Source organism: Cynocephalus volans, chromosome 9 (assembly GCF_027409185.1).
Source record: "Cynocephalus volans isolate mCynVol1 chromosome 9, mCynVol1.pri, whole genome shotgun sequence".
Lineage (NCBI taxonomy): Eukaryota > Metazoa > Chordata > Mammalia > Dermoptera > Cynocephalidae > Cynocephalus > Cynocephalus volans.
This window is the reverse complement of record NC_084468.1, coordinates 47,640,543-47,658,644: the sequence shown is the minus strand read 5'-3', so window position 1 is coordinate 47,658,644 and position 18,102 is coordinate 47,640,543. Positions and strand designations below refer to the sequence as shown.

The 18,102-nt window shown below is 37.8% G+C and overlaps 1 protein-coding gene across 1 annotated transcript in view; it reads right to left on the bottom strand.

Annotated features, from left to right (window-relative positions):
- Window positions 1-973: 973 nt before the first annotated feature.
- SPMAP2L (sperm microtubule associated protein 2 like) overlaps window positions 974-18,102 on the bottom strand; it is a 53,988-nt gene continuing 36,859 nt past the window's right edge. Inside the window, exons 5-9 of the mRNA XM_063108845.1 lie at window positions 13,767-13,904; window positions 7,691-7,805; window positions 4,774-4,905; window positions 2,431-2,606; window positions 974-1,088 (exon numbers count right to left, since the gene is read on the bottom strand). Coding sequence (XP_062964915.1) covers window positions 974-1,088; window positions 2,431-2,606; window positions 4,774-4,905; window positions 7,691-7,805; window positions 13,767-13,904 — 676 coding nt within the window. The remainder of the gene's footprint in view (window positions 1,089-2,430; window positions 2,607-4,773; window positions 4,906-7,690; window positions 7,806-13,766; window positions 13,905-18,102) is intronic.

The following is an 18,102-nucleotide window of genomic DNA, read 5'->3' as shown; positions in this document are numbered from 1 at the left end:
CTCAGGTTCAAAACTATTATGATGTATTGCCTCTCCACAACACAAAGGCCTTAAAAATAGAACTCATTCTTCTGTAGAACTGGCTTTCAAATAAGCTCATTTTCATGCAAATCGGGATATGTCCCATAAAAGTTAGGTTAATTTGTGAAATACTGCCTCATGGAGAGAATAATATAAATAAAATAAAAATTCTGGGTACATGTGATTTGACAGAGAATTATAATGCTTACTGCACGTCTTGCTTTTTCTGTCATTCATGGTAAGGGACTCTCAGCATGAATGAAGAAACAGAGATTGGTGGAGATGTCATCATTTAAAGTAGCCCAGGGTTGGCGGGTTAGCTCAATCGGTTAGGGTATGGTGTTCGTAACACCAAGGTGCAGGATTTGATCCCTGTACTGGCCAGCCGCCAATAAACAAACAAACTAACTAACTAACTAACTAACTAACCTGTTCCCTAGATTTCAGCTATGGATCATAAAAAGCACTTTGATTTATACAAAAAGGCTTCACCATTTTTGAAGTCTTTCTTCTAGGTAATGGCAGGAGGTTGGCAAAGTAATACAAACAGTGATCTCAATTCCCAGGACTGAGGGAGGTTTGGCTACTGGGAAACACAGAACTCACTGGGCAAGAAAAAGCAAAACCCACAAATATAAGGAAGAGCATTTCTTCAGGTCAGCCACAGCGATAAGGTGGCCAAGATGCTCATGAGGAAATAATAAGGATAATACGGCAGCCTGTCATTTTCTCTTTTATTGCAGGCTGGAGTCCCCAAACCAGCTAAAGATACGATCAGAGGTAACATCAGCAATTGCTATTTGATGATCATGGTGGTGTTCCCTGGAGGTCCCATTTTGGAAGGGGGTGGTTTGAGGAGGAATATAAACTGAGAGTACCAGAGTAGGGAACTAAGTCATCTAATATATGTCCCAGATACATAGCTGGGGTCTGACAGTGTGGCTTTCTGTATTTAACGTGTAAGAGGTTCTGCCAACTGCTGCACCCTCGGAGAACACTGTGCTTTCAAAGCAGCCGGCTTGACTTTAAAGACTTCTGGATCGTAATATACAATATGCACAGGAGACCTGAAATGGGGGAAAAAGAAATCAACCTGAAATAAAATGAACAGAAAAGGAACTTAACGTTTCTCAGGCACCCATTATGTGTTAGGCACTGTGATATTATCCCATTTTGATTTTCGTGACCTCCACTATACAGAGAAGGAAATGAAGGCTCAGAGAAGTGATAAGAATGATCTATGGTCAAGTCCAGATTTGCATATTTGTCAGATTCCAAAGGCTTTCTTTGCTCTTTGCACATAAAGTAAATTCTGGACGTTTCTCAAAAATTCGACAATGTTAAAATAAGCCAGACAGTCTTCTGGTAGACTTGAAAACATCAAGTTTTTGAAGTTTACCATCCTCACCACCTTGTCATCAAATAATAACTTAGCCACTGGATAAAACCTTGATAAAGCACTTGATCATATCCTTCCCTTCCCTTCTTCAGTAAACAGAGGATGAGCTTCATTTCATTTGATGATGAACTTCGTGTTTTTTTAAAGGATAAAAATATTATAACATTTTTAAAAAATTTATCATATAAGAACTAGTATATATTCTTTTCCCTGAGCTCAAGATCTGCACAACTTTTTCTGCCTCTCATAGGTTCTCCTGACGATGCTTATAAAGGAAGTTTAGGTGTTATCCCTTGAAGGTAACAAAATGAATTGAGATCCAAGCAGGTTAAGAGGTCCTCAAAAAAAATAAACAGGGATAAGAGGCAACTTCCTTTTTGTTAACTGTATTTTCTTATTTATTTGAAATAGGTCATATATGTGTGCATGATGCAAAAACATTGAAAAAAATACAAAAGCCTATTTAGTGAAAAATAAGTCTTCCTCCCATCCCAGTTCTTTAGGCCACCAAAGGCAACCATTGCTACTAGCTTCTCGCATACTCTTCTGAGATATTATAGGCATATCCAAGCAAATATATGGCACATAGCATAATCTTTTCTTGCACAAATTGCAACATACTATGTGCTCTGTTCTGTAACTTGTTTCACTTAACAGTACCTGAGGGTTCTTCAAAAAGTTCGTGGAAGGATTCGTACTATCTATTCTATTTTTTCCTTGAACTTTTTGAAGTACCCTCGTATGTTGGATAAATAATTCCATATTCATACTTACAGAGCTGCCTCCTAGATCTAAGTTTCAATGCCTAGAGCACTAACACTTTAACAGTAGCCTTACATACATGGTAAAAAGACCATTAACTTGTCATAATAAATGTAACAAGTTAGTGACATGCTTTTGAAATTTTTTTGTATTTCTACAAATCTTTATATTGGCCTCACTGGGTTAACTTTCTCTTTCTCCCCAGAGCCCCAGGCCTTTCTGTTCTCTTTAGCCTTAAATTAGCATACCTTTTATTTGGATTTGCTAGTTCCTGAATTCTCGGTGATACTTTGGAATGGATAGCAGCATGAGATACTGGCCAGTGGGCATCACGGGCAGGGAGATAATCTTCATGAAGAGGCTTGGCCTTAGCTAGAGCTACTGTTCGGGCACTAGGTTCAGCTAGCATGGCAGCAGGGGCTATCTGTAGTGGAAACAGAGACACAAAAATATATCCCCAATTTCACCGTCTCCCTATCTCTGCAGCTATATTCCCTACTTGAGTCACCATCATTTCTCTTATGGATTATTGCAACAGACTCCTAAGTGGTCTTCCTGCTTCCATTCTTGCCCCTATACTATCCTGCCTTCACATGGCAGTGACTGAGGGAGAGAATGAACATTTAATTAGCAGGTTCCAGGAGCCAGACAGTTCTAAGTGATTTACCTGTATCACTCCCACTGAATCATCATAACAACTTCATGAGGTAAGTACCTTCTAAAGCCCAAGTCAGGTCATGTCATTCCCAGGCTTTAAACCCTTGCTGCGGCTTCCTGCAGTTAGCTAACAATAATACTCATGGTCCTTCCTGCAGCCTACAAGGCCCTGTGTGATCTCGTTTCTGCCCCGTTCCTCTGACCTCATCTTCCTCCCCTCCCCACCTTGATCACTATGATTGTAGCACACCAGCCCCTTTGGCCCAGCTCCTTCTACCTCAGGACCTTTGCACTTGCCAGTTCTTCTGTTTGAAAACTTCTTTCCTCAACTTTGGCATGGCTGCCTCTTCATCATTCAAGTTTCTAGACTCAAACATCAAGTCCTCAAGGAGGTCTTCGCTGACCAGCCACAATAAAGCAGCCTTTCTAATCATCCTCTTCTATAGTATTTATTTAATCTTCTTCATAGCACTTACAAACACCCAAACTAGCTCATTTATCTCTTTGTTTATATATTTATTGTCTGTTTCTTCCCAGTAGAACATAAACTGTTTGAGGGGAAGTACTTGTTTGCCAGAAGCTAGAAAAGGCTCTGACACACAGTTGGTGCTGAATAAATATATATGTTGACTGACTGACCCCTTTTGATCTTTGAAAACTACATCTACCAGATTGCCTTTCTATTAGGTTGCTTTATTCGTAAAATATGAAAGATGACATATAGCTACTGTTCTCTGCTAAATGTTCATTCAAAAGAATGAGGATGCAAAACTCACACCACTCAGTAGCTTTGAAAGTGTTCAGTTTTGCACTGGTACCCATTTATTTTCGGTTCTAAGAGTATGATTTTCCACAGTGGTATCACTTCTTTCTAAAGACTTTACTTTTTAAGTCCAACCAATCCAATCTTAAGATGCTTATAACTCCCATTTTACATACCAAAAATCTGAGAATATAGTCATTTGCCAGGTCACAAGACAAGTCACTTTAGCAAACTTAAGACACTCTTCCAAGGGAGATTTCTGGTTCCCAGAATGGTTTTCTTTCCTAATAGAATTCCATATTAAGTCTGGAGGTTCCTAGAGAGAGGGCAAAACTGGCCCCACCTCCTTTGGCAATATGATCATTAGATATTTATTGAAAACCCAACTGGGATAGGGCACCGAGTAGGCACCACATTTAATGGAGGGGAACGTCAAGGAGAAAGAGGTAGGAAAGCCGAGAATGCACAGGCTCCATGCTGAGCGCCAGGTCTTCCCTGCTGTTGCTCGGCACTGCGGACCTCTAAGAGGGAACTGTTAACTCCACAATTCCCTTGCTCACCTAACTCCACTCAACTTCAAGCTTATCCCAGCTTTAGGACTGTGGCATGTGCTCTTCTCTTTACTGGACTATCCTTCCAGATCATCACTTAGCTGACTCATTATTATTCAGGTTTCAGCGCAAATGTTCCTTCTTTAAAGAGGCCTTCCCTGACTACCACAGGCAAAGTAGCTTATTTTCACCCCCTCATAGTCACTCATTTCCTATTTTATTTTATTCATGGCATTTATCACTATCCAACATTATCTTATCTATTCACATATTGTCTGTCTCCCTTGGTTAGCATGGAGCTCCATGTTGTTTGCTGTGAACAATGCCCGGCACGCAGCAAGCATTCAGATGCTTGTTGAATGGGTAAGTCTCAGGAAGTTGTTCCATCATCAAAGAGCTAGTAGTGGTAAGGCTGGGATATGAACCCAAAGCCCATGCTCTTTGCCCTCTCCTCCTCTGCCTCTCTCCATATAATGGAGCTAGGTCTTCCTTCCTACCACACACCAGTCTTTCAAGATTCTCTTTTTCAATGACCTTGGGATATGCCCTAGAAGGGCAAAATAGCACCCTAGGAGCAACCAGAAAGTAAGCCGAAGGATGCCAAGGCAGTGATGGCTTACAGGACGAATGGGCATTTCACTTCTTTCTCTTTCATAGCACAGACCCCCTAACTTGATCCTTGGGTGGGCAAGGTCTACTATTCTTGGAGTTGCAACAGCACTCAGGGTATAAATTGAAATCTTGGTTTCAATCTAGGAGAGAAAAATAAAACAGTACCTGTTACTATCAAATGGAAACATTTTCTAGTTCAAGATTACAAAGTATGGCCAGTTAGCTCAGTTAAAGTGCAGTGTTGATAAAATTTATGTGAAAATGCAAAAGACCTAGACCAACCAAAAATAAATTGAAAAAGGAGAACAAAATTGGAGGACTTATACTATCTTATTTTAAGACTTACTATAAAACTATAGTAATCAAGACAGTATGTTTTGATTAAGAACAGACAAGAAAGTAATTAGAACAGAACTGGAAGTCCAGAAATAGACTCAAGGTAACTCAATAGAAAAAAAGAAAGTCTTTCATCAAATGGTGCTAGAAATACCAGATATCCATGTGGGAAAAAAAATTATCCTCAATCTCTACCTCACATCTACCAAAAAACCCATGAATTCAAAGTGGATCATATATACATAAACACAAAAGTAAAAATTATAAAGCTTCCAGAAGAAAATATAGAACACCTCCACAACCAGGGAGTAAACAAGGATATCTTAGGACACCAAAAGCATTAACCACAAAAGAAAAAAATTGACAAATTGAACTTCATCAAATTTAAAACATTTTTCTCTTATCAAAGGATACCATTAACAAAATGAACAGGTTAGCCATAGATGGGGAGAAAACGTTTGTAAATGGGACTATTACTTATTTAAATCAAGAGCATAACTCTGAACAGTCTTTTCTGCATACAAAAACTAAGCTTAAGGATTCACATCTTTGGGTGTGGCAGTTTTTTTTTTAAGTGGCTATGAATTTTTTGACACTTCTCCAATTGAGAGGTGGGTTTTGTGTCCCCACCCCCTTGAATCTGGCCAAACTTGTAACTGCATAAACCAGCAGGATATGAATGCAGCAACATTATTTGACTTTCAAGGCCACATCATAAAACACCATGCAGCGTCCACCTATTCTCTTAGAATGTTCACCTTTGGGACAGTCCATCTTAGGACACTCCTTCTCAGAACATAGCTGCTGTACTTAGAGAGACCCTGTGAAGGTGCTGCTGTAGATATTCCCAACTGAGTCTAGCCTTCAACTCATCCCAGCCTGAGCACCACATATAGGTGTTATTAGGTACTGAATGCTTCTGTTTCCCCCGAATTCATATGTTGAAGTCCTAACCCACAATGTGGTAGTATCAAGAGCTGTGTTCTTTAGGAGGAAATTAGGTTTAGAGTATATTATAAGGGCAGAGGCCCCATAATGGGATTAGTGTCCTTATAAGAAAAGGAAGAAAGACCAGAGCTCTCCTCTCCTCTCTCTTTCTCTCTGCCTCTCTCTCTCTCTGAGCATGTACAAAGAAGAGATCATGAGAGCACACAGCAAAATGTGGCCATCTGCAAGACAGGAAGTGAGCCTTCACCAAGAACAGAATCTGCCGGCATCTTAATCTTGGACTTCCCAGCCTCCAGAACTGTGAGAAATAAATGTCTTTTGTTTAAGCTACCCAGTCTATAGTATTAGGTTATAGCAGCCCAATCTGACTAAGACAGGTGTGATGGAGCTTCCAGATGATACCAGCCCCCTATCATTTCAGAAACCCAAGCCATTACAGATTTCTCAGCTGAGGCTCCAGATATCACGGAGCATAGACAAGCCATACCTGCTTGCCCTGTCAGAATATCTAACCATAAAATCCTTGAACATAATGAAATGGTTGTTTTATTCCACTAAGTTTGGAGGTGGTTTAGTATAATGCAAAGACAACCAGATCAGAACTTTAAGGATAGGTTCTCTGTATTGGTTCTAGATTATCTGAAATGTGTTTTCTGAGCTAATTTGATTTAAAGGCATTAATGATCCCATTGCTAGTGGTAAAAAAATAAGAAATTTTTTACAAGTAGTCCATGGTATGCAGTGGCAAAACAATAGGTCTTTGGATGACCAAGCAGTGCTGTCAGAAAACATTTTAGTGAAATAATGAAGTACAATAGGATCGATTGGTTATTTTTAAGTGCACTGGAGATTTTTAAGTGCACTGGAGAACTTGAGAAAAGAAATGATCAGCTCAAGCCTTTAAAATCCCACCTTAAGATCCTGATAAGGGACCAGAAAGTTTCTGTGATTTCCCTAAAAGAAACCTTTATCTTCTATCATCACAGGGCTGAAAATTCTGAAAACCAAACTCAAAATCTAATTCTGTCAGTGGGTGAGTTACAATGAACGTTGAGTTCCCAAACTTCTATGGTCTCTTATGTTAAAGTGAGGGCAATGATTGAAAAAGAGTGAAACCTTGAACATTGGAATGGGGATATATGGGTAGATTCCAATGAAGCTGGGCTTTAAACTCCTAAATACCACTGAGCCTTCCTTACCATTAGAATCAGCCCTTTCTCCCCCGTCTTGGGAGGTTAGACTCCCCTTGCCTGAAAGCTTGTAATGGCTTCCCTTGATGCCATTCATCAATCTACTTCTCAGAGAACCGCTGACCTACTCCTACTACCTCTTGTTGTTTCTAACCCAGGTCCAGCTGCCATAACAGCCTTCCATAGACTCCTCCATCAGCTCCCACAATTGCATGAGGGGTGATCCCTATAATAATAATGATAATTCCCTTATTCCGTATCCCTTAGAATAGTTTTGCTTCTCTGATCCAATCCTAACAGATACATCAGGTATAGGGGAGGTAGTCAGAAAAGCTCATTTGATGAAAGGAGAAAATAAACAGGAAGGAAAGGAAAATACATACTTAGAAATAAGAGGGTAGCATGTTACCAAATCAATCAGGAAATGTTTCTTTTACATGGGCCCACTTACGTTTTTTGGAGGAACATAGTTTGGATCTGTGCCTTTGGCTACTGAGAGTCGTAAAATCCGGGGAGAAGGATCAGAGAATTGGAGAGAATGTCTTACGAAGTTATCACTGAAGGGCCTATATGCAAATAAACATGAAATATTACAACTATTGCATGGAGGAACAGTAATCGGACTTTTCATTGCTACAGTCAACCTCCAATCAATCACATACACTGTTTATATCTTAGGAACACCTTTTCCCACAATCATTTGTGCTCTTTCTACCAGATGGGTGTTTCTCAAAAAATTTTTAACAATGATCCACAGTAAAAAGTACATTTTATACTGTGATACAATATACATAAATGTGTATCTGAAACAAAATTATCATGAAATGATGCTTCCCCCATACAGTGTATTCTGATTTTTTAAATTTAATTTTATTTTATTAAGAAAAAAACTGGAATTAATTTCATGATCCATTATGGATGGAGTGTGATCTGCAGTTTGAAAAACACCACACTTCTACCAAAACCTCACATTTACATCCCTGAGATAAAAATTCCAGTCACCGCTAAGGACCCACTGTGACAGTCAGTCTCCTGCAGTGCAATTTGAGATGGTGATGGCCGTCACTCCCAGCCACCTGGCCAATTTTCATAGGTTTTCCCCCACATGTTTCTTTCCCTGACTAAAAACCTACCAATCAACCAACAAACCTACAAACCAAATATGGAAAAGGTTTTTCTGGAACAAATACATAATTACCCTCTGGGGAAGCCTGTCAGTTATTTATTTATTTCTATATTTTAAAGATAAAATTAACATACCTTATAAAATACCTTTCTAAAGTGTCCAATTCAGTGGTTTATAGTATATTCACAAAATTGTGCAACATCACCACTATCTAATTTCAGAACTTTTTTTTCATCAACCCAAAGAGAAACCCCATACCTATTAACAGTCACTCCCCATTAGCCCATCCCCCCAACCCCCTGGGAACCTCTAACCTACCTCAGTCTCTATGGATTTGCCCATCCTGAAAATTTCAAATAAATAGAATCATACAAATATGTAGCCTTTTGTGTCTAGCTTCCTTCATTTAGCACATTTTGAAGACTCAAGTACCAGGACTTCATTTCTTTGTATGGCTGAATAATATTCCATTGTAGGGATTTGCCACATTTCATTTACCCACTCATCCACGGATGAACATGTGTGTTGTTGCCACTTTTCAGCTTTATGAATAATGCTGCTATGAATATTTTTGTACAAATATTTGTGTGAACATATGTTTTTAATTCTCTTGGGTACATGCCAGGAGTTGAATCGCTGATCATATCATAACTCTATATTTAACATTTTGAGGAATTGCCCGTTTCCCATATCAGCTGCACCATTTTATATTCCCACCAGAAATGTATAAGCATTTCAATTTCTCCATATCCTCATCAACACATGCTATTTTCTGTTTACTTATTAATATCATTGCCATTCTTGTAGGTGTAAAGTGGTATCACATTGTGATTTTAACTTGCATTTCCAGGATGACTAATGATGTTTAAAAAGCCTCTTTTTGTGTGATTCTTGTCCATTTGTATATCTTCTTTGGAGAAGTGTCTATTCAAATCCTTTGTGCATTAAAATTAGGTTGTCTTTTATTGTATGGTTTTTAGAATTCTTTATGTATATTCTGAATACTATTACCTTTTCAGATATATCATTTGCAAAAATTTTCCCCCATTTTTCTTTTCACTCTCAAAAGTGTCCTTTGATGCACAAAAGCTTTTACTTGTGATGAAGTCAAATTTATTTTTTCTTTTGTCAAATGTGCTTTTGGAGTCATATCTAAGAAACCACTGGCTAATTCAAGGCCACAGAGATCTATGGCTGCCTATGTTTTCTTCTAAGATCTTTATATAGTTTTAGCTCTTATATTTAGGTCTGAGATCCATTTTGAATTAGTTTTGTGTGTGGTGTAAAGCAGGAGTCCAGCTTCATCTTTTGCATGTGGATATCCAGTTATCCCAGCACCATTTGTTGAAAGGGCTGTTTATTGTTTCCCCAATAAATTGTCTTGGCACTCTTGTCAAAAATCAATTGACCATAATTGTAAGGCTTTATTTCTCTACTCACAATTCTGTTCCATTGATCTAAATGTCTATCCTTATGCCAGTAACACACTGTCTTGAATACTGCAGCTTCTTAGTAAATTTTGAAATTAGGAACTGTGTGTCTTCCAACTTTGTTCTTCTTATTCAAAATTGGTTTGGCTATTCTAGATTCCTTGCATTTCCATATGAATTTTAGAATCATCTTTTCAATTTCTACCAATAAAGGCAGCTGGAGTTTTAATAGGGATTGCACTGGATCTGTAGATCAAATTGGGGAGAACTGGTATCTTAACAAAATTAAGTTTTCCAATCAATGACCAGGGAATGTCCTTCTATTTATGGAAGTCATCTTTGATTTCTTTCTACAGTGTTTATAGTTTTCAGTGAATGTGTCTTGCACTTCTTTTGTTAAATTTATTTTTAAATACTTTGTTCTTTTACTATTTTTAGTTGTGGTAAGACACACACAACATAAAATTTACCATCTTAATTTTTTTTTTTTTTTGTCTTTTTGTGACCGGTAAGGGGATCGCAACCCTTGGCGTGGTGTCATCCGCACCACACTCAGCCAGTGAGCGCACCGGATCCGAACCCGCGGCGGGAGCGCTGCTGCGCTCCCAAGCGCTGCACTCTCCCAAGTGTGCCACGGGGCCGGCCCTTCTTAATTATTTTTAAGTGTACAGTGCAGTAGGGTTAAGTACATTCACACTGTTGTCCAACCCATCTCCAGAACTCTTCTTATCTTGAAAAATTCTATACCTGTTAAACAACAACTCCCCATCTCCTCTTCTCCTCAGTCCCTGGCAATCACCATCCTACTTTCTGTCTTTAAGAATTTGACTACTCTTGGTATTTTATATAAGTGGAACCATACAGTATTTGTCTTTTTTGTGACTAGCTTATGTCACTTAGCATAATGTCACCAAGGTTCATCCATGTTGTAGCATGTGGCAGAATTTCTTTCCTTTTTAAGGCTGAGCAGTATTCCATTTTATGTATAATTTTGTTCTTTATGATGCTACTGCCAATAGAATTGTTTTCTTAATTTCATTTTCAGATTGTTTGTTGTTAGTGGATAAATATACAGTTGATTTTTGTGTATTGATCTTGGATCCTGTACCTTCCTGAACTTATTTATTAGCTCTAATAGTTTTTATGTATGGTCCTTAAGATTTTCTGTATACAAGATCATGTCATTTGTGAATACAGATAGTTTTACTTCTTTTCCAATCTAGATGACTTTTATTTATTTTTCTTGCCTAGTCGTCCTGACTAGAGTATCTAATAGACGATGAATGAACGTGGTGAGAGCTGGCAACCTTGTCTCATTCCTGATCTTACGGGAAATGCACTCCATATTACACAATTAATTATGTTAGCTGTGGGTTTTTTGTAGATGCCCTTTATCAAGTTGAAGAAGTTCCAATAGGAGAATAGGAGTTATAAGCCAAAAATACATTTATACTGTTTTTTATATTTAACCTATATAGTTAACTCTATTGGTGCCCTTTATTTCTCCATTTTTGAAGGATTGTTTTGCTACGTAGACTACTCTTAGATTGTTGACAGTCTCTTTCTTTCAGTGCTCTGAATATGTTATCTCACTGCCTTCTGGCTTCCATGGTTTCTGATGAGAAATCATGTTTTAATCTTATTGCAGGTGTTTTGTATGTGATGAGCGGTTTCTCCCTTGCTGCTTTCAAAATTCTCCCTTTGTCTTTGACTGTTGAGAGTTTGACTATGATGTGTCAAGTTGTGGATCTCTGAGTTTATCCTACTTAGAGTTTGTTGAGTTTCTTGGATGTAAAATGTTTTTCATCAAATTTGGGGCTTTGGGCCATCTTTTCTCCAAATATTCATTCTTCTCATTTCTCTCTCTCTTCTCCTTATGGGATCCCCATGATGGGTATGTTAATACTCTTGAGGGTGCTCCACAGGTCTCTGAGGCTCTGTTCACTTTACTTCATCCTTTTTCCTTTCTGTTCCTCAACTTGATCATTCCACTTGACCTACCTTCAAATTTGCTAATTCTTTCTTCTGCCTGCTCAAATCTGCTGTTGAGCCCCAGTACTGAATCAGCTAAAGGATACGTCAAATAAAGTCCAAGCTCGAAAATAGTATTACTAACAAATGCTTCAATGAATAGTCTTGACCTAAGTCATTTTATAGGTGTGTGAGTAAATCAGTAGGATAAATTGATGCAGGAAAAAAAAAAAAAAAAAGTCCAAGCTCATGTAGTGCATTTATTTGAGAGCCCTGTGTGTCTTCACTAACAAATTACCTTTTTCCCTTCACGCAATTCTAACAGGCTTGGTTATCTGTTTCAAATTCACAGAAGATAAAAAAGAGGCTAGTTTGAGATTGTTCCACTGACGAAAAGAAGTGACAGGAAAACTATGAGAAGTGAATATCTCATAATCTAAAAATACAGAAGTCAGACCATTTAGCATAAGGAAAAACTGTGTTCCGTACTTAAACAGCTCCTGAGAGGTTTTCTGTATTTAAGTATTATATAATAATTGATGTTCATAATAAAGGTCTTAAAACTATTAACAAAGATTACATGTACATTCAGTAACAGAAGAGTCTGCTTAGAAAAGCAGCGCAACAAACTTTTAAAAATACAAAAACTTTTAGCACTCAAGAGGATTTACTTATACAAAACATCAAACTCAAGTCTCTCAAAAAGTGGTAACAGATAAAGTATTATTCCCTTTATAACTATAGATATATAAGTATCAAATTTACATGTATATTTTAATTAAATAAGATTTTGTTGAATAAATTGATAAATGAATAAGCAAATGAAAAAATTTTTGCAGGAGTAATTGGGCATCCTTTCACAATAATCTATGATGGAAAAGACTCAAGTTGTCCACTTTAATCTCTCTCTGAATTTAGGAGTCTTTTCTAAAATCCATGTAAAGTGGGCTGGCTGGTTGCTCAGCTGATTAGAGCACCACCTTGTAACACCAACGGTTCGGATCCCCGTACCAGCCAGCCCGCCAGAGAAAATAAATAAGCAAATAAAATAAAATCCATGTAAAGTCATTATTTCAGCCTGTGCTTGAAAACTGTCAGGGACTGGGATGGAGATAGTGGTTCACTTTTCCAGATAATCTTTTCTACTACTGGATAGGTAGTCAGAACGATTTGTGTACACTTAGCTGACCTGTGCTGCCCTGTAAATTCCTTGTTCTACTTCTAGTTCTAGGATCAACATGAAGTAATTTTACCTCTTCTTCCTCTTTTAGATGCCAACCCTTCAGACATTTGAACACAGCTGTCACTGCCTCTTTAGTCTCTTCTCTAAGGAAAATATATCATTTCTCTTAATTATTTTTCATGTAACATAGTTTCCAGAAGCCTCAATATCTCATTTACCTCCTTCTGAATAGTCTCAAATTTATTATCAATTTCTTAAGGAATAACATCCATAACTGGACACGTACCTAATGTGTTCTGACTAGAGTAACATACAGCAGCACTATTACCTCACCTTAATTATACACCATACATATTCCACTAATGCAACATAATGTTAAATTAAGTTTTCCAACAACCGCATCACAATCTTAGCTCCCATAGGGAAGGTATCACCTAAGCTGTCTTATGAACACAAGGAGAAATTCAGCATTCAAAGCAAAAGGAAGAGCATCTGCGAAGTCACAGAGACGTAAGAGAACACCACGTACTACAAACTGAAAAACCTATGATGTTTCATGTGCGTATTTTTTAATTGTCCAACAATGGCAAGATTTAGTATGACTTTTATCTTTACCACAATTGAGTCAAATGTAGTTATTGATGATGATCTTCTGATTACCTACAATTGCTGCAAACACTTGATTTTTTTACTGGCTGCTTTGGAACACAAGTGGACTTTTAGCACATGAAATTGCACATACTAAAATTAGAACAATAATATTGTGACATTTAACCAAATTAGATTAGGATTTATGGAGATTCTCAAGATACTCTACCTATTTAGTGGATACTGTCTTTTGAACCTGTTGGGCTGTGACAGCCTCTGGATCCTTTTGGAGGGTTGGCTAAACAATGCAGGCGGAGGGGTCTTCCAAATTACAGACTGTCTTCCACAGCTATAGTAATATTGAGGCCTGAAAATTGTAGAAGAAAAAAGAAGCGAGTGAAACCAGCATGAATTCAAATTATCATAGCATTTTGCAACATAGATCCTCAGTTCTAGGGGAGCAGGAATGACAGTTTACCTCTTTATTACTGAGCTATTTTCCACAGGGGGAGAAATTAATTGCTTTAGAAATGGTTACAGGCTTCAAGTTTTCACTTGGCTTCTATTATCCTTCTCCAAAACAGATAATTTTCTGTGATAAATAAATTGTATCTTCAAAATAGACTAAAAGATATGCTGATGAAAAGAAAAATTGCTGCTTTTAAAACCAAATACTTCCTTTAGCATCTATAATAATTAACTTTTTTTCCTACATTTTTAGTTAATAGGATGAATTACATGAATACTTTGTGTTAAAGAACTCTGAGTTTAGAAATAAATCCTACTTAAATCCTGGTATGTAGATTATTAATCATTATTGGGGTTTGTTAACTAAGATTTTATTTAGGATTAATAATAATATTGTTCTTATCATCCCTGACCCTCAGTCTTTTCTTAATCAAAATACATTGTAGCATCAATGAAAATGGAAATTTCCGTTGGCCACCTTACACCTGGCTACCTCACACCTGGCTACCTTAAACAGACTGTTGTCCCATTTCTGTTTCTATTATTTTCCACAAGACCTCTGCTCCTTTAGGTGCTCACAGATAGGGAGCCGCATCCATCTCCCCGAGCGTCTGTCTGCTCATTGCTACTGTAAGCCTCAGTCTGCGATTAAGCCTGTGTCTCCCTTGCCTGCTATCCGCCCTGAGGCCTGCCCACACTACCACTCACTGCTTCCAGAGGGCCGATGACTGCCCAGTCCTGGCTCCACATTCTGAGTGAACCCACTCAGCCACCTCCACCCACACACAGAGCCGAGCCCAAACAGGCAGGGACCTTCCAGCACGTACCTGAGATTAGTGTTTTGCAGGAAATGGCGATTCAGTTTGGGAATTGGATATACAGAAGGAAGAGATGATTTTGAACAATGGGGCACTTCAGAGAGATTAGACTCAGGCTGGGGGGCTATAGTGGGTGAGAAGAGGTGTCAGGCAGCCAATGAGCGGCACAGAGGCAAGATGCACTTGGGGAACGGGGAAAAGGGTAGAGCCCAGGCAGTGGGCAAGATACAAGAAAAGACGGGAGGACACCAGAGACAAAATTCAATTTCTCAACTTTGTCTCAGTTGGGAATAGAAAACCACTAATGCCATGAAAATATGTACTGACCGTATTACTTATGCCTTATGCTGCCAACACCTAAAAGTATGTGGATGTTCTATAAAGTGGAGAAAATAGTACATTTTATGGTAGTTATAAAGATTAAATAAGAGAAGTATAAGTCACTTTATAATTTACAGAGCACTATTCAAACACAAGTTTATTGATCAACTTGTATATTAATTTTATATTTCATACGTTCATATCTTTCTCCTTAACATGGCATATTGATAGAATTACTACTGTTGTCTTTATGTGTTTCTCCTCCTCCTGTGGCTGTCAGTGCACTCAAGTCTCACAATTCTGCCACTGTAGCAGGTACTCAAATATTATTTTAATATAGAGTGCACTGCATTTTTCCCACTGTAAAAGATAAATATTTATTATAGAAAATTTGTAAAATAAAGTTCAAGAGAGAGAAACAAAAAGTGTACATTAGCCCACCATTCAGAGATAACAGTAGTATTTTGGAATAATTTATGTCTTTTTTTTCTAGAATTTAAGTCTATTCATACACTCGAAAAATGTTATTGAGCACCAGGCACTGTGTTAGCATTAGGGAAGGAGTGGAGAAGAAGATCATCGCTGCTTTTTGGGAGCTTAATCTCCATGTCGAGGAGAGAATAGTAAATACAAAGTAAACAGCTGTGATAAGGGCTATGAAGGCATCAGCCATGCAGCAAAGACAGAGGCTTCCCAGGAAGATTTGTGAGGAAGAGGAAAGTTATGTTGAAGGCAGTGGTCGGAGAAAGCCTCCCTGAAAAGCTGAGATCCAAGCTGAGACTGAAAGACCAGAAGGTCTCAGTCATTTAAAAATGGGGGAAAGCATTAAAATGGCAGAGAAAGAATTACAAAAAAGATCTTGCAATGGGAGAGATTTTGGTGTGTTTAAGAAATAAATATTTTTAAAAATAAAAATAGAATCATACAGTATCACTTGATATTATAGCACAAGCATTTCCTCTTGTCGTGAAATATAAATAATACCCTTTTAAGAAGTAAATTACTTTGGTGAACTAAAAAACTTGGAAGAGACTCCCACTTCCAGACATAATAAAATAACAAGGACTGGTTTTATCCCTAGACTAACGACAGTTCTAGCGCCATTTAAAACAAACAAACAAAAAAACAAAAAAAAAACTTTAAAGTAAACCTCAAATATGGGCAAAGAATTTAGATAGACATTTCTCCAGAGAAGGTATTTGAATGGCCAATAGGCACATGAAAAGATACTCAACATCAAAAGTCATTAAGAAAATGCAAATCAAAACCACAATAGGTACCACTTGACACACACTAGGATGACTATAATCAAAAAGATAGACAATAACAAATGTTGACAAGAATGTGGAGATATTGGAACCCTCATCCATTGCTGGTGGATTGTAAAATGATACAGTCACTTTGGAAACTGTCTGCTGCTCCTGAAATAGTTAAACATAGGGTAACTATATGCACCAGCAATTACACTCCCGCTACATATCCAAAAGGAATAAAAACATACATCCACACAAAGGCTTGTACACAAATGTTTATAACAGCATTATTCATGGCCAAAAAGTAGAAACAATACAAATGTCCAGTAAGTGATAAATGGAAAAATAAAATGTGGCAAAGCCATACAATGAAATATATGCATTATTTTATTCTTTCATTCGTTTGTTTAACTATTTTTGGTGGCTAGCCAGTATGGGGAGCCAACCCCTTGACTTTGGTGTTATTTATTTATTTATTTATTTTCTGGAAGAAATCATAAGAAATTTAGGATACTTTTAGCTTTTTTTTTTTTTTTTTTAGTAGCTGGCTGGTTCAAGGATCTGAACCCTTGACCTTGGTGTTACAGGATACTTTTAGGAATAAGGACTAAGGATAGGGAAGATTCAGTTTTTATTTTTCTCCTCCTCGACCCTTCCCAGGTAAACATAATCTCTTCTTTTTGAACTCCAGAAGAACAGAGGACTTCTCACTTATTACTTTGCTCTACCTGGTATGTCTCCACAATAGGTGATAAAATACTTAAAAGCAGTAATCGTGTCTTACCTTACTTGGCCTTGCCCCTGGAAACACCTATCACAATATACTTGTTAAATAAAATGTAATGGTAACATGCCACCAAACATAATGGTCAAATGTCACCAAATATGCAAGGATCATTCACATATTTTCTCAAAATAAGATAAAACTAATGTACAACTAGAATTCTCTTGTTCGAATAAATGAAGTAGTCCCCATTAAGGAATTTGAAAAATTGTTGAATTCATATTCTTGAATAAACAAACAAACAAGATACACCAGTGATTTCTTTCTTTACAAACAAACAGGTACACCAATGATTGTAGCCTGTAAATATCATTTGGAAACAAGCATCTCATTCAACCAATATTAGATTTATAAGGAACATGTTGAGTCGGAGGTTCCTGTGACACCATCCCACAGGGAAACCCAGTAAGTCTGAGATAATGAGAGACGTCTGGGCTGGGAATAAAGATTTGGAGGTCATCACCACAAGGATGGAAGCCAAATCCATGAGAGGACAACCTCGCCCACGGGAAGAGTTTAAAGCAGGAAGAGAAAGAAGCCAAGGACAGGACACCGGGTAACACCAGCAGAGAAAGAGGAACACACAAAGGATATTGAGAGAGCGGAGGCAGGGAACATAGGAAGGGAGCCTGGACAGAGAGGACCTCAGAAGCCAGTGTGAGGAGAACTCAGGGAAGAAGGCAGTGGCAGGTCCTCTGAGCGAGTCTGAGCAGGTGATTTCAGATATCCCTTCAACTTCTAAAATGTCTTGAATTCTAAAATTGGAGATCTTAACTTGAAAAATGAATGGTTTCTGTAGAATTCCTCAAAGATATCTTGAAGAGATGGTTTCCTAACTATAGAAAGATCCTTGTAAAACACCCTCACTTCATTCAAAGACCAAAATCCTCATAAGCTAAAGCATTACAAGATGTTACAAGT